Source organism: Labeo rohita, chromosome 1 (assembly GCF_022985175.1).
Source record: "Labeo rohita strain BAU-BD-2019 chromosome 1, IGBB_LRoh.1.0, whole genome shotgun sequence".
Lineage (NCBI taxonomy): Eukaryota > Metazoa > Chordata > Actinopteri > Cypriniformes > Cyprinidae > Labeo > Labeo rohita.
This window is the reverse complement of record NC_066869.1, coordinates 20,334,806-20,352,541: the sequence shown is the minus strand read 5'-3', so window position 1 is coordinate 20,352,541 and position 17,736 is coordinate 20,334,806. Positions and strand designations below refer to the sequence as shown.

The following is a 17,736-nucleotide window of genomic DNA, read 5'->3' as shown; positions in this document are numbered from 1 at the left end:
AATATTCGAATGACCACTAGTCATCCAGAGAAATATTTAGTCGAGGGCAGTCCTAGAATTCAATAATACAGATCTTAAAATGTAATCAATTCCTGTGAAGGTTAAACTAATTTTTTTAGCAGGCCTTATTATTAGCAATGCTGAAAACAGTTATGTTGCTTAATATTTCTGTGGAAGCAGTGATATTTTTTTGCAGGATTCTTATTTGAAATATAATTCTTGTTATAAATGTCTTCACTGCTACATCTGATCAATTTAATGCATCCTTGCTGAATAAAAGTATTTTTTTATATAAATATATTAAATTGCTACTGTAAATTTCTGCAGTTTCATATTGGCAAATCTCACATTCTCATCAACCACTTTCATTTGTACATTCATATTTCCACATTTGTCCCTCCATATTTAATGCAACTATAAACTGTATTTTATACAGTAACCATAAACGCAAAGTTGTATCCATTTTGAGAATAGACTAATGTAAAACCTAAAACACCCTTAGCTTTGCATCACCTGTGCAATCTGTGTCACCTGTGAAAACTATAGTAATTTATATTACTACAGAGCATATAATGAGATGAATCCTTGATTTGATGGATACATTAATTCGATATTCACTTTATTATGCTTTAACAGAATGTGAATCTCACACAAAGGAAGCTTTGAAAAACAGGATGCCATATTTTCACACATCTAATGCCATTTTGTGTGGCATGCTTGTTGGCGTTCTAATAGACAGTGTAGTCACTTGTCATCTCTTGCCAGGTATTCTTCAAAACTGTTTGCCTTGAGGGCACATTGAGAATCATTTAAAGAAGAAGTGAATGAAGTAAACATCTCAAGCTGTGAATTTACACATTCGCGTCACTTTTGTGAACAGCATTTTGTCGCAAAAACCTGTCTTATTCACTAACCACCCACAGTCCATTTAACCAAGTCTTTAATAGCCTTGCATCGTGTAATTCGCTCTGTTGAATTTTTAGGTGTGTCTGCAGGGTTACCAGACTCACAGATTTTTTTTTAATGAATCAGATGCTAAAAGAACACAGATAATGCAGCTTCATTGTGAATTACCCCTAAATATCTTTCATCTTGAATTAATTCATGCAGATTAAAACTGGTGGCTAATTCATTACAATCATCCAATGAAATAACAATTTGAGGGAAAAAAAAAAAAGAAAAGAAAAGCATTCAGACAGTCTTTACCATCTCCAAAGAGCTGCAGAATGGCAAGGTCCACTGCCCTCTTCCAGCCTGAGTCTTTCTGAATGGCAATGCCATACCCTGTAGTAGCGCAAAGATATAACCACTGCCGATGGTTACCAGTTTACAGCCCTCATCACGTCCGGCCATGTAGTTCAAGACCGCTGCATCGTAGATGAATGCATCCAATTTACTACACAGGGGAAGGAAGAGAAGTAATATGTTAAAATGTTCCTCCTTGTCAAACATTCAACTTTATTTTAGTATCACTAATATACTTTTTTTAATGTTTATAATTGTATTTTTAGTTTTACTGTTTTCATTTAAATTTAAATTCAAAGTTAAATTAAAAGTTTTAGTGATTTAATTGTCACTTTTATTAGTTTGTGTTTTTTTTTTTTTTTTTTTTTGTCTGTGTAGTTTTTATTAAGTTTTATTCAGTTATTTATTTATATAGTTTAGTTATTTTTCTCTTTCAGCTTCAACAAAATTCATAATGTTGCCTTGATAACTAGCTGAAATAAAATATTCTTTGAAATATATATTTTACTTTATTTCAGTTAATTATTTCTTATGGTAATCAGTCAGGACATCAGGACATAATTTAAATAGCATTATTATGCTTTTATCTTAAATGAGAGACTACATGGAATTTGTACTTACAAATGAATTTGTCAATCTGAAAACCACTTAAAACCAACTTAAGAAGTCAAAAAGGTATTTAAAAATGTTGAAAAATATAAAATGACTTGCTGCAAGATATGTCTGTTGTTTAAAAAAAAAATTAATAAGTCATGATTCATAATTTTAAGGTCTCATTAGTTAATGTTAAAGCATTACATGAGCAATACATTTGTTACAGTATTCATTACGCTTTCTTGTTATTATAAATATACAACTGTTCATTGTTGGCTTATGTTAGCTTAAGTCTATTAAATAATATCAACAGATAGCCACAACTGTATTAGTGTTAGTGTTGCACATCATAGATAACAATGTTATCATCTGGTACTTTTAATTGTTGAAGAAAACTGGTTAATTTTGAGCTTTTTGCGCTATTTTCATCTTCCGGTTTTAAAATCTACATTGCGCTGACGTCACAGTTAGTGACGTGGCAATGGACTTGTCACGGTGCGTTGAAGTGAAGAGACGTATAGACATAGAATAATAATAAACGAGACAGTCTTTAATAAAACTAAACCAATGAAACGAACTAAAACTCAGGAGGCACTAAAAAACTAAAACACACCTGGAAATCAATTAGGACACAATGGGAACAGGAACAGGAAAACCAAAGAAGGGCATATAGGAACTAATGCTGGGGGAAAAACACGGAACACAGAGTCCAAACCCTGACAGTACTCCCCCCTCCGGGAAGGCGCATCCCATGGCGTGGGGATGGGCCTGGAAGCTGGAACCCGAGGGAGACATGGAAGGCATCCAGGGCAGATCAGGGAACTCGGGGGATCATGGTGGAGCAGACAGTTCATGAGGCCATGGCGGAGCAGGCAGTTCGGGAAGCCATGACAGAGTAGGCAGTTCAGGCATATGCCACCCCCCCCCACCCCCAATTTTTCTTTGGGGAAATTAGGGTACTACAGGCCCAGAAAAGTTCAGGAGAAGCGGACTCTGGAGGGCATTCAGGAGGAGCGGGGACTGGAGGGCTGGACGGGACCAGCGGAGACGAAGGAGTCCTGGACAGGACCAGCGGGGACGTAGGAGACGAAGGAGTCCTGGATGGGACCAGCGGAGATGTAGGAGACGAAGGAGAGCTGGATGGGAGCAGCGGAGATGAAGGAGACGAAGGAGAGCTGGATGGGAGCAGCGGAGATGAAGGAGAGCTGAATGGGACCAGCGGAGACGAAGGAGAGCTGAAGGAGAGCTGGATGGGAGCAGCGGAGACATAGGAGACGAAGGAGAACTGGACGGGACCAACGGAGACACGGGAGACTCAGGAGGGCTGGACAGGCCCAGCAGAGACATAGGAGATTTAGGAGATGCAGGAAAGAGAATAGATGCCGAAAACTCCTGTGGGAGTGCCATAACGATGTCCATAAACTCCTTTTTGGCCGGCAGTTCTGGGCTGAAGATGAGGGAGGAACTTCGGAGGACACGGGGAAGTGTGGGAGGAATGGAGGGAGGGGGCTCGTTGGAGCTGTATGTGGAGGGTGCTGGCTGGTGGTGAGATGGAGCATGCACATGCTTCCGGATGGGAGGAGGTTTAGGATCCTCCACATCAACAAAAAACTCAGAATTACTTAGATCAAGGACATAATTAATAAAATCCGCTACAGGTCTGCGCCAATCGTCAGGAGTCAGAAAGCAAAACAAATGATCGTTATCTAGTCCCATCCGGAAGCAAGCGTTGATCATGGAGTCGTTCCATCTCACCAGATGTAAGAGGCTCAGGAACTCCTCCACATACTGCTCCAAAGATCTTCCCTCCTGCCAGAACTCAAGAAAAAAGTCCTCAGCCCAGTTCATCTTTTTAGGTCCACTGTTCTGTCATGGTGTGTTGGAGTGAAGACACGTATAGACGTAGAATAATAATAAACAAGACAGTCTTTAATGAAACTAATCCAGTGACACAAACTAAAACTCAGGAGGCACAGAGGAACAGACAACAAAAGACATTTAACAGCAGACAAAGAAACTCTGAACAAAACACTCTTTAAGTATACAACTTAATGGGTGGGGGAGATGAGACACACCTGGAAATCAATTAGGACACAATGGGAACAGGAACAGGAAAAACAAATATGGGCATACAGGAACTAAGGCTGGGGGGAAAACACAGAACACAGAGTTCAAACCCTGACAGGACAATAGTACTTCGATGACGCGTCTGTGTTTCATAAATATTCATCAGGCTGCATGTTCTTATCCTATGTTGATTATCCTGTGTTGATTTGGTAAGATAGAGGCCTCAGACTGAGAGATTGCGTATATTAACTGAGATAAACGTTCATGGATCAAAGCAGAGTGATTGTTTTTGTTTGCTTTGTAATAGTTTGGCACAAATGCAGTTCATTCATGGAGTGAGTGTAATAGCAGTTTTTACAACTCCCTGACGCAACCCATCAAAAGGATTATAAATGGCACAAAATACGCCTTAAAAGGTAATAGAAGTGCAACAGCGCTTTTATATATATATATATATATATATATATATATGTTTTCGATGCAGAGTGCAAATGGCTGTGTATTTATTTGTGTTGTTAACTCAATGGGAGCGAAATGAAACTGTCTGAACCATCTGAACAACTACGAAGTTGACTTTCTCCCCTCTTCCCCCTCCGCTCCGCAGTGCACCATGCCCACTTTTGCAGCATTTTTTAAAACCGAGGTGAGAAATAACCAGTGCTGAAACAGGAGGTTTCATGGCCATTTAACTAATGTAGTCAACTAATGTTAACAAATAGAACCTTATGGTAAAGTGTAGGGCTGTAGTGATACACTAATCTCACGATACGATATATATCACGATATTTAGCCAACGATACGATTCGGTATAATTCAATACGATTCTATATAATTCGATACGCTTACATCATTTTCTGATAGATTTAAAAGAGACAGAGTGATTTTGGTGACATCTTGTGAGTGTTTCATTTACTTGGATTGAATTAATTGAAATAAACTCAAAAAACATCAGACAGCTTGCAAAATAAATGCTGGACAAAATTAATCAAAGATGTGTTGAGAAAATTAGTTCCATTTATTGAAACAGTGCAAACTGTAGCTTACAAGCTTACAAGCCGCTGCTGCTTTGGGTCCTCCGTAAGCATAAACTTGTCCAGGTGGTGACGTTTTAGGTGTGCTCGTAAATTTGTGGTATTGCCGGAATATTTAACGTTAGTGCCACATAGCTTACAAACCGCGATGCTTTTATCCAAGTCGTTGCTTTCCTTCTTTTTTTTTAAAACCAAAGTGCTCCCACACATCTGCTTTTAAGCAGGCGGGTGCTGGATTTATATTCGCCGCCATTCTCTGAATATCCTCGCTCTGACTTGGTAAACAGGAAGAGGTAGACATCTGCGTCTGTGTAAAGTTAGTACAGGTAACTTGCTCTACAGCAACACTAGCGGCTGGCTGACCAAATCGCTCTTCCTGCAACGCGAACGGGGGTAAACAACACAGGGGATTTGAATGGGACGTATGTATCGATACTCGCGGCTAAAAAATCGATACTTTCTTTGAAAAAAAAAATATCGATTTATATCGCAGAATCGATAAAATCGTCCAGCCCTAGTAAAGTGTTACCAATAAATCTTGTTAAACAGAAAAAAATAGCATTTAAAAAAAAACTGTTTAAAACTGTTTAAAAATGACTCCTATTAAATGCTTTTAAGTAGATTTTACAGTTTTTACATAAAGGCGGTTGCATCCAGTGAGCTGCCATGTCGAGATCACATGACCAGCTAAAAGCTGTTAACTATATTCTATTAACAATTTTAGTTAGTCTAACATGACAGTCATATCTATGGAAGCCAGTTTCCGCCACTGAATAAAAAATAAAGGTTATTGCGACTTTTTTTTTTTTTTACTTTTTTTTTTATCTCAGAATATATAAACTCGCAGTTGCGAGTTATAAAGGCAGAATTGCGAGAAATAAATTCACAGTTCTGACTTTTTTTCTTAGAATTGTGTCAATTCAGAGTCAGAATTGCAAGATAAAAACTCAAAATTCTTTTTTCTCCCATTTCTGAGAAATAAACTTGCAATTCTGAGTTGCTGAATTGCGAGTTTTTGTTTTTGTTTCTCAATTAAAATAGTAAGATAAAAAGTTACAATTACCTTTTCTTATTACTTATTCAGTAGCTGAAACAGGCTTCCATACATATCAATCAGCACAATATGAACAGAAAAAAATACTGAGTGCTCCTTTAAAATGTCAACTATTAGTACTGAAAATGAAGGACTGCAGAAGGCAGTCTCGCATCGAATCAGCCTTTCACCAATCAGCATCTCCAAACAAAGTCCCACCAGGATGCCTCATTTTGATGCTATTATCAATCCAGAGTTCATCCACCCACCCACTTACTCACACACTGTACTTACTGCTGTCCTACAAGCTTTTCATCTCCCTGTCTTCCCACCCTTTATATTCTTTTCATGCAGATATCATCTCTCTCTTTTTTCGTTCTCACCCCGTCTTCAGGCTGTGGAGGGCCTCGTTTACGTTCTTCTGGTGAAAGCTGGTCATATAGGTGTGCATCTCTTTGTAGTTGTTCCTTATGTTTCTCTCTGTGCTGCCATTGGGCACAGTACCAAAGCGGAATGGAGGGGAGAAGTCATTCGGATGTTGAAACTAGATAAGAGAGAGAAATATATATATATATATAACTCAGCAGTGTCCACATTGTCAATGAACACTCAAGGGACAAAGTGTGCAGAGAGGTGTCATTTCAAAAAACCTTTAAAGATACAACAGATCTTTTTTTTCCCACCATTCATAATAGAACTATTTCTAGTGTAAACACACAAACTATGTTCTCTAGACACTCAAAGCTTCGCTAGACATAAAAAGTAAAGCATGACTTAGAGTAAAAAACAAAATCTCACCACATCAATTATTAAACAAGCTACAGCACCCTCTCAGAGTCAAATCGTGTTTTCTGTTTCATAGCGGTTGGATAATTCACATTAGCCCAATTTTTTTCCACGCAAAGATGGCACGAAAAAATAAACAAATTACCACAAAACCAGTCAGCATGTGGTTGCTCAAATATGTCATCATTCATTGGAGGATCATAAACAGTAGTATTAGGATGTCATATGCAAAATTGTCATGTAAGCATGCATTAATTTAAAAATGATTTAGTGTTAAAAGCATGAAGTGGGAAGGTTTTTTATAAATTCCTTTTAAAATCATCATTTCCAGTCAGACAGGTTTCACTAACAAAGTCCCGCCCCTAAACTCATGTCATTGGTTGGGCCAGAAGTCGACATGTCAGATTGGTTAAACAAACAAAGCAACATATTTTAAGCAGCAGAGCAAAAGAAAACCCACAAACGGCTTACTTTTAGCTGTCTTTGCACATTAAACTGAGACGAAAGAACATTTTATAACATCAAAAAAATTACAGAGTTCACCTTAAATATTGCATCATTTATTGGCTAGTCTGTGCGAATTAACCTTAGCTGTTAAACACCAAGGATAAAGTAGAGTTTGGTGTATTAAGTCTAGTCACGTTCAGTTCAAGGCAGTTTTTGACAAAAAAAACAGCTTTTTATGTCCTCTAATCTTTTGACCTTTTAATAACCGTTTTCAGATGCCCATGCCTTGCTTTTTTGCACATGCAGCTGAATTTGACCAATAAACTCTGTTACCTTTTTATCACTCAGGCCAGTCACCTGGTCCACATATTCCTCTTGAATCATAAATGCGGCCAGGTTGGCAGTGTAGCTGGCAAGGAAAATCACAGCGAAGAAGGCCCAGACCGAGACCATGATCTTGCTAGTAGTGCCTTTGGGGTTCTGTACGGGCACAGAGTTATTGAAGACCAAACCCCAAAGTAGCCAAATAGCTTTTCCGATGGTGAAGGAGGGACCGCCAGGCTCTGATGGTGTGTAAAGAGGTAGAGAAATTGAAATAGAGAGTTATTACATTATAATTTAATAGGAATCAGAGAGGAGTAAAAGGGCAGAGGAAGAAAATCCATAATAAATCGCCATAAATTAACTATTCAGTTTTGATTTCAATCAAATAAATCAATACTCAGAGAAGCAGTACATTGCCGAGCACGAAATCAGCCAATACAACATGGAAAGATGGATATAATGGCCAAAACTAAAAGACGACACTGCATCTAAAAAATGTACTCTATACTATATATATATATATATATATATATATATATATACACATTGACAAATTTATACATTTATAAATAAAGAGCAAATTTATAATAATTTAGATTTATTTTTTAGATATCAGGGGTGTTTCCTCAGAGGATACATATATACACACACACGATTTTTAATGGGTTTTTTTTTTTTCTAAATCTATTTTGCTCAAGACGCCATTTATTTGATCCAAAGTACAGCAAAAACAGTAAAATTTTGAAATATTTTTTGCTTTTCAAAATAACTCTTTTCTATTTGAATATGTTTTAAAATGTAATTTATTCCTGCAAAATTTTTTGCATCATTACTCCAGTCTTCAGTGTCAAATGATCCTTTAGAAATCATTTCAATATGCAGATTTATTATTATTATTATTATTTCATTTTTTCAGGATTCTTTGATGAATAGAAAGATCCAAAGATCAGCATTTATCTTAAAAAAAAGCTTTTGTAACATTATACACTACCATTCAAAAGCTTTGAGTCAGTATAATTTTTTTATTTATTTATTTTTTTGAGAATACCTGAAAAAAATTCTACTCAGCTGTTTTCAACATACTAATAATAATACATGTTTCTGAGCAGCAAATCAGAATATTAGAATGATTTCTGAAGGACCATGTGACTGGAGTAATGATGCTAAAAATTCAGCTTTGAAATCACAGGAATAAATTACATAAAAAAAAATTCAAATAGAATACAGTTATTTTAAATAGTAAAAATATTTCATAATTGTACTGTTTTTGCTGTACTTTGGATCAAATAACTGCAGGCTTGGTGAGCAGAAGAGACTTCTTTAAAAAACATGAAAAATCTTATCTTGTTCAAAAACTTTTGACTGGTAGTGTATATGAATATTTAAATTCAAAAAGCATACATAAAACACCATGATTTAAGTTGAAAGCATAGTTATGAACAGAATATATATTAAATAAAAAAGATTATATTGTAATGAAATGCAGTGTATAAAACAATATATATAATGCATATTGGTGCTATGTATAAAGGCTATAGATTTATGTGTGTGTGTTTCTAAAAGCGTGTGTGCACACCTCGTCCATCTGCCAAGCAGCGATTATAGCCAACAGGACTGAAGTACTCGAAAACGAAAACAGCCACGGCTGAAACTATCAACAGCATAACGAACATCATTACCCAGACATCAGCGCTGAAGGGCTCTGAGAGCAAACACAGAAGGAAAAAGAAATTATTAATGAAGGGTGCACTTGAATTGGGAATTTTTTCTTGAATGCCATTACAGCGTCTATTTAGCACTTACCTAAAAAGGCAGAAGGCGACACTGTGCCATTGCTACGAGAGACCATGACACTAATCCCAGTCTCTATGAAGGGCACAGAGAAGTCGATGACCTCTGACCTCTCTTCATTAATGGTCAGGGACCCCACAGCCATGTGGGCATTCTTCAACACCACCTAGAAATAAGGAAAAGGTGTTATACGCAGTTACACCGAACCTGGACTAGTCTAGGCATGCCACACCAGAGAGGGTAAAAAAGCAACAGTGTGAGAAATAAAAAGGTGAAAGACAGATAAAATGGGAACTAGTCAATGAGAAAACCAAGACTATAAGACCAAGGAAGCCAGAAATCAGGTTACTTCCTACAGTGGGTCGCAATGGCTTTTAATAGCCATTTCTCCTTCTTTTCAACCTTTCCCTAATCACCACTTCCCCAAACCCATCACTTGTCCAGGTATATTTAGAGTTACATATAAGGAGCCTCCGGTGATATAGGAAAATGGGACAAAACAGAGTTAATAAGGTGAATGTATGCTACAGGAAGGCTTTGACTACTCAAGGGGCCACAAAGCCAAATCTCTTTTGCCTCAAGGACCGCACACTAATTTTTATAGTGCTTCTCTTATATTAATAAGGCTACTGAGTGTTCTACACTTGCACAAACATGTACCAAACTAAATCACTCCCATTATAATCAATGAATCTGTACTGTAAGCACTCATCTGTGGCACAGTTTGCAGAGTGGACTATAGATTTCCGCTTGGTGTCAGATTTTTTAAATTACACTGTGGATTTACCATGGTAACATGCAGGCCGCAAGAAAGCCCTGCGGGCTGCATGTTAAGTAGTGCAATTCTATATCCCATTTTCTTTGTTTTTTTCAAAATATGAAACTGCATTTTACATATTTGCTTGCATGTGTGTTGCATTCTTGCATCTATCACTGAACATGAGCATATCTTGGAGCATCAGATCTCGTAAAGACATTAAGTAAACATAAAGCAAGCTACCAAGAGTCTGCGGCTCCAAATGTGGAGTATTCATATGACTAGGACCGAAAGGGAACTGCATAACATCCATTCCAACTGTGGATTTACATATGATCCGGTAACTCGTATTATTTCTCATCTGAATTAATGCACCAGCTGTATTTTCCCTTGGGCTTGTGCAAACTCACTTGCTCACATTTTCTCTCTCTTTCATCTGTTCTTGTCATGAGAGATACTTTTCAGATTTTCATTTTTTGAAAATAATATATAATCAGAAATCCATAGATGCTCCAGAACTGTGTCCAAGTGGTTATTATGGTTAACTAAAACTAAAACTATAAGAAAGAACATTTTCCTTACTTGAAATAAAATAAAGGCAACACTTTACAAAAAGGTGTCATTTGTTAACTTTAGTTAATGTATTAACTAACATCAGCAAACAATGAACAATTTGTTAATTATTACACTACTTATCAACCTTGGTTAATGTTAGTTATTAAAAATACAGTCGTTCATTGTTCGTGTTCACAGTGCATTAACTAATTTTAACAAACATAACTTGTGATTTTAATAATGCATTAGTAAATGCTAAAATTAACATTAACTAAGATTAATAAATGCAATGCTCTAGAAGTATTGTTTATTCTTAGTTAATGTCAACAAATGTCGTTAACTAATGCTAACTAATGAACCTTACTGTAAAGTGTTACCAGAATAAGCACAGACATAAAAGAAAATCCAAAATAACTTTTAAAAAGTAAATGAAATAAACCACAAATTTAAGTTAATAAATCTACAGACACTTAAAAAAGGAAAATAACAAAAACACAAAATTAATAAGATTGTAACTAAAATTAAATATATATATATATATATATATATATATACATATAAATTTAAAATGTAAATTTAATCATTCAAATTATTAACAAAAATTATAATAGTCCATCAATGATACTAAAACAACTCTGGAGTCAATGGCATTCATGCAATGCGAGTTTGAGTCTGGCTCGCAAACATTTCCAAAAGATACATACATACATACATACATATATATATATATACATATATACACGGTACTCAAAAATGAGTCACCACAAATGGGTGCAGAAATATGCATTTCAACTGTTGTGAGCAAAATATAATTTTTTAATGTACTGTAATAAACATAACTGCAGTGTAAAAAATACAAAGCATACAGTTGTATATGCAATTCTTATCAATCATATGCAGAGGTATGGTACAACACGAAGAACAAAAGTGTATGATCCAGCAAACTCTTGAATGAGAAATTAGAAAGACACTATAAAAATTATGAGTGCAGCCCTCAAGGTAAAAGAGATCCGGCTTTGTGGCCCCTTGAGTAACCCTGATGTAGTCAAAGGCTTCCTGTAGCATACATTCACCTTATATTCAACCCAAACTCTATGTGTTTAATGAGAACCAGTAGTTTCCCTTACTGAAAGCATTTTGAAACTAACCTCTCCGACCATGCCATTCCATGTGCCGTTGATCTTTTTGCCATGCTTCCCGTTGGTCACCAGGTAGAGATCGTAGGTGAATTTCACAGACTTGGCGATCTTTTTGAGGATGTCTATACAGAAGCCCTTGCAACAGCGTTTAATGTAGATCCCTGAATCTCCTGTCAGATTTCTAAATATAGGAAAACAGGCAGAAGTTGAGAAGATTAATGTTAGCACAGGAAGTTATTTTTCTAAATAGTGAAGATGGCGTTTAACAAGTTTTGCCTTAGCTGTTCATCAATTCTTAATCAAAATACCATTTTATAATAAATCTGCGTCTGAAGAAATCAATCAGTGAGTCAACATAACATCAAAATGACTAATGACCACTGCACTGACTGTTGCATTGACTACATCGGAACAAGAAGACTTAAATTTGTCAAAATTCACATTAATCTCGGATCATTTCTCACATTAAATGAGCGTTTTAGCAATAATTTATTACAAGAACGCTAAATGAATTTAACACTAATTTAACAGATATTTTATAATCAATATTAAAAATAGACATGGGATACCAGTTTAATCCATAAATAAATCTGTTTTACATTATCAGTGCAGTGCCATACACACCACACTTTCTTACTACATGATATAATCTAGTCTTGACAGTGACAAAGCACAATGAATTTAAAAACTGAATACTTAGTGCTCTCATGAGACAAATCAGCATTTTGGGAGTCAAGATTAATGACTGGTCTCATATTGATTTCAGATTTAAGATATTTCACCTAGCTTCATTCATCTTGGATATGGTTAAGCAAGTCTTCACAGATGTACAGTTGAGGTCAAAAGTTTACATACACCTTCCAGAATCTGCCAAATGTTAATTATTTTACCAAAATAAGAGGGATCATACCAAATGCGTGTTATTTTTTTATTTAGAACTGACCTGAGTAAGATATTTCACATGAAAGATGTTTACATATAGTCCACAAGAGAAAATAGTAGTTGAATTTATAAAAATTACCCCGTTCAAAAAGTTTACATACACTTGATTCTTAATAAGGTGTTGGTACCTGAATGATCCACAACTGTTTTTTTTTTTTTTTTTTTTTTGTTTAGTGATAGTTCATGAGTCCTTTGAGTCCTAAACAGTTAAACTGCCTGATGTTCTTCGGAAAAATTGTTAAGGTCCCACAAATTCTTTGGTTTCCCAGCATTTTTGTGTATTTAAACCCTTTCCAACAATGACTGTATGGTTTTGAGATCCATCTTTTCACACTGAGGACAACTGAGGGACTCATATGCAACTATTACAGAAGGTTCAAATGCTCACTGATGCTTCAGAAGGAAACAATGCATTAAGAGCCTGGGGGTGAAATTGAAGATCAGGGTAAATTTAACTTATTTTGTCTTCTGGGAAACATGTAAGTATCTTTTGTAGCTTCTGAAGGGCGGTACTAAATGAAAAAAATTATATTTAGGCAAAATAAGAATAATGTACACATCTTCATTCTGTTCAAAAGTTTTCACCCCCCCTAACTTTTAATGCATCTTTTTCCCTTCTGGAGCATCAGTGAGCGTTTGAACTTTCTATAATAGTTGCATATGAGTCTTTCAGTTGTCCTCAGTGTGAAAAGATGGATTCCAAAATCATACAGTTATTGTAGGAAAGGGTTCAAATACACAAAAATGCTGTTGGACCTGAAGGATTTTCCTGAAGAACATTGGGCAGTTTAACTGTTCGGGACAAACAAGGGACTCATGAACAATTATCACTTAAAAAAAAAAAAAAAAAGCTGTGGATCATTCAGGTTACAAAACAGTATTAAGAATCAAGTATATGTAAACTTTTGAACGGGGTCATTTTTATAAATTCAACTATTATTTTCTCTTGGGGACTATATGTAAATGTCTTTTATGTGATCTTATTATCTTATTTAGGTCAGTACTAAATAAAAAATAACATGCATTTTGTATGACCCCTCTTATTTTGGTCAAATAATTAACATTTTGCAAATTCCGCAAGGTGTGTGTAAACTTTTGACCTCAACTGTGCAGTGCACTACTTGAATTTCCAAAGATCTTGGTGTTCGGTCATTTAGTATATCGTAGTATTTTTTTTTACAAATCCTACAACCTACTGTTTATTTCAGATTTATTCCTGTTTAAATTACATTTTGACTCATATTTTCATTTTTTCAGTTTTTCTGATTATCACTACTGTTCCTATTGGATTCTCACTGGAGTTTGAGCTGTTTTCTGCACGGCACTGTATTCCTCATGCAGGTGCCACTGAGCGGGTCGACATCCTCCACAATAACAAACGGAGCCTCCTCCAGCGTAACAATGGACAGGTGGTCGTCCTCCCGCTCCTCAGCATCCGAGTAGAGCTCGAACCGAGGCCACACGTGGTACTTCATTGCCAGAGACCCGTTCTCCCATTTACCAACCTGTTAAAGTGCAAAGAGGGCAAGATGAGAGCAGAAGATGAGAGAAGGATAACGAGTGAGATAATGAGAGGGTGTTGAGGTTGAAGTGGCTGCGATTGGATTAGTGCGGGCTAAATTTGAGGACGGCTGAAATCTTGAATTAAGATAAAGAGTAAATGAAGGTTGATAATTACATCAGGGAACTGCGCAGTCGCGAGGTAAGAGAAATCAAGAGGCAAAAGAGAGAAATGAGGAGAGATACCCACCCTTTCATACTGCCTCTCCTTATTTAACAGTATAATAACCAACTTTGGGTGCATCTGAAAACCATCCTCACTGAAGGAGAGGTTACGCCCTTCAAATGTCACATTCATGAGGTACCTGAAGAGAAAACAAAGCGAATACATCAGACCATACACATCTGGTGGTTATCAACACAAAGGCACCTTCCTCGCTTAGACCACATATATTTTCTGAACAAGTCGAAGCAATTTACAGGATCCTTCAATGTCAGCATTTTACATGGCTTTCCGGTGTACCTAGTGTATGGCTTTCTGCACACTATCCGCATATGTCCACACACATTTATAATGCAGGAAAGCAGGCTTGTTGCTAGAGGCTATAGCAAATTATATTCACAATAGCAAATGTGAATCTGGCAGCCTCCTGGTCACTATTATGACTTTTAAATCCACCCAGCTGGAGAGTCTTGAGAAGCTGGTATGGCTTTCACTTTAACAAAATACAATAGTCATGCGCCCAATAAAATATGTGACCCTGGACCACAAAACCAGCCATAAGTAGCATGGGTATATTTGTAGAAATAGCCAAAAATACACTGTATGGGTTAAAATGATTGATTCTATGTTTATGCCAAAAATCATTAGGATATTAAGTAAAGATTGTGTTCCATGAAGATATTTTGTAAATTTCCTACCCTAAATATATTGAAACTAAATTTCTGATTAGTAACATGCACTGCTAAGAACTTCATATGGACACCTTTTAAGGTGATTTTTTGCACCCTCAGATTATTATTGTCTTATCCTAACAAACCACACATCAATGGAAAGCTTATTTATTCAGATTTCAGATGATGCATAAATCTCAATTTCAAAAAATTGACCCTTATGACTGGTTTTGTGGTCCCGGGTCACCTTAAAGATCCAGAACTCATAGCCTTCAGTTGGTCATCCAAGAACATATTAGCAACAAATTTTTACTTGAAAGTAGCACATTTCAGTGTTAGAATTATAAACCAGTTTGCTGCATCTTGAAACAGTTTGGCTTTGTTTGCTTGTAATGGATGCTGTGGATGAGACAGCAAGCACCGCATGGAGAACAGTTTAATCCAAATGTCAACTTTTTTCCAAAAACAGCATGCTTGACCTCCATCACTTAGGAATTAATCCTTGTCACGCAACCTTAAGAACCAGAGCATCTTGACTACACTGCCTTGGATAGCTTTTGACATGGTCAACCACAAACTGTTCATTTCAGTGCTGACAGTGTTAACTAATTCACTGTTTTATTTGCTACTGATCACACAAAGTTCCTCATTTACTAACCCTCAACCCCGGAGTTCTACACGGCTCGGTATTTGGTCCTTTAATTTTTTTCCCATCTACATCGGTTCACCCTGCATTGCCATCTAATCAGAGTGTAAATTTGATTCCTCCCTCACTGGCCCACCAGATTTACTCAAATAACCCCTTCGAGTTCATGCAAAATGCTTTCGGTCGAGTTGTAATTAACCTCTGTTGTAATTAACCTCTTTCGTGTCACTAACCTACTCCACAGACAAATTTGGGCAGTACTTAATGGACTGTCTGAGTCTAGTGACTTGTCTTTACTGACCTCATCTAGCACTTAGACATTTGAACTGCATCAACAATGTTTTAGCATTCTTATATTGTGTTGTTCTTCTTGTTGCCCTTGAGATCTAACTTAGCACTTGACTTCTTAGTATTCTCGGCCACAGTTCCAGCATTTGGCACTTACGTGATATGTATATATGAGTTCATAACAAGATGAAAAAGAAATGAATATTTATCATATATGAATATAAATATAAAGACAAAGACAATAATATAACCCATCAGTAACATTATACAATACTTGTTATGGAAGACCATGTGTAGCTGTAGTAAGTGCTCCAAACTAAAATTTCAATATCATATTTTGGTAACGCTTAAGGTTAAGAGACCAATTCTCACTATTAACTACTTGCTTACTAGCATGCATATTGACTGTTTATTAGTATTTATTAAGCACATATTAATGCCTTATTCTACATGACCATATTGTAGATCCTTTAATCTTACACAGTACACCTAAACTTAACAACTACCTTATTAATAAGCAGCAAATTAGGAGTTTATTAAAGCAAAAGTAGTAGTTAATAGGTAGTTAATAGTGAGAATTTATCCCCAAACTAAAGTGTGACCCATATTTTTAGTATAGTTGTTTAGTCAACAAGTAAAAACAATAAAATGTAAAAAAAAAAAAAAAAAAAAAAAAAAAAACTGATTTTGACAAGAATCAAATATTTTTATATTTTTATATTAATATATACTTATTAATATGTTATAGTGAATTATAGTTGTGTTGATTTGTTTATTTAGTTTTATTTACTGATTTATACCAAATGTAACCAAAATGCTAAAAAGTGATCAAAATGAGTTTTTCCTTCATAATAATTAAATGTTGTAAGATACAATTTATATATATATATATATATATATATATATTTAACAATTTACAGTAAGGTTCATTACCTAACATTAGTTAACTGCATTAGTTAAGATGAACTAAGAATGAACAATACTTCTACAGCATTTATTAATCTTAGTTAATGTTAATTTCAGCATTTATTAATGTAATAAATGTGTTGTTCTTTGTTCAATCATGTTAGTTAGCACATTAACTTATGTTAACTAATGACACCTTTTACACTTTTGCTATTTCACAATTTTTTTTTTATAATAAATCTGTGCTGAATTGTACCCGTTTTTCTTTGTCAGTGAGAGTGGAAATGTTTAAAAGCTTTTCTGTAGCCAAGATGTTCAGAAATTGATTTTCATTCAAATAAACCTACCCTGACCAATATTATGTATGACAACCAACCCCAGTGTTCCCTACAGATAAATAAGGAAAGATGCTTAGATGGGTACACTTTTTCATTAATCCGCCCTACTATGTCAAACACAAAACATAAATATTCCCAGAGTAATAAAAGACATCAGCAGTAAAATATCATGGAGCAGAATCACATAGACAAGTCATTTCCTTTTTCTTCCATCTGGGTGTAAAATTTATGACGTAGAAGAACTGACCCAATTTAGACAGTGACTGTAAATCAGTCTGTAGTCAGGTGCGCATGTGTGTTTGTGCCCTTGAGCGCCGATACGCACGCAGATTTTCATCATAGCGTGAGTATCATGTATGTGTGTCAACAAGTTTTGTGTCAGAGCCAGTGAAAACTCTCTGCTGCACTCCTCGCTCTCTTGCCTCCATCTGTGGGCTGTTGTCGCCATGACAA

The 17,736-nt window shown here is 35.9% G+C and overlaps 1 protein-coding gene across 1 annotated transcript in view; it reads right to left on the bottom strand.

The window, feature by feature from the left end:
- The window catches only part of grin2bb (glutamate receptor, ionotropic, N-methyl D-aspartate 2B, genome duplicate b), a 125,574-nt gene that overhangs the window by 11,157 nt on the left and 96,681 nt on the right, over positions 1 to 17,736 (bottom strand). Inside the window, 9 exon segments of the mRNA XM_051108973.1 lie at positions 1,207 to 1,294; positions 1,297 to 1,396; positions 6,354 to 6,514; positions 7,537 to 7,766; positions 9,104 to 9,229; positions 9,331 to 9,484; positions 11,779 to 11,950; positions 14,008 to 14,216; positions 14,462 to 14,576. Of these exon segments, the coding sequence (XP_050964930.1) occupies positions 1,207 to 1,294; positions 1,297 to 1,396; positions 6,354 to 6,514; positions 7,537 to 7,766; positions 9,104 to 9,229; positions 9,331 to 9,484; positions 11,779 to 11,950; positions 14,008 to 14,216; positions 14,462 to 14,576 (1,355 nt within the window).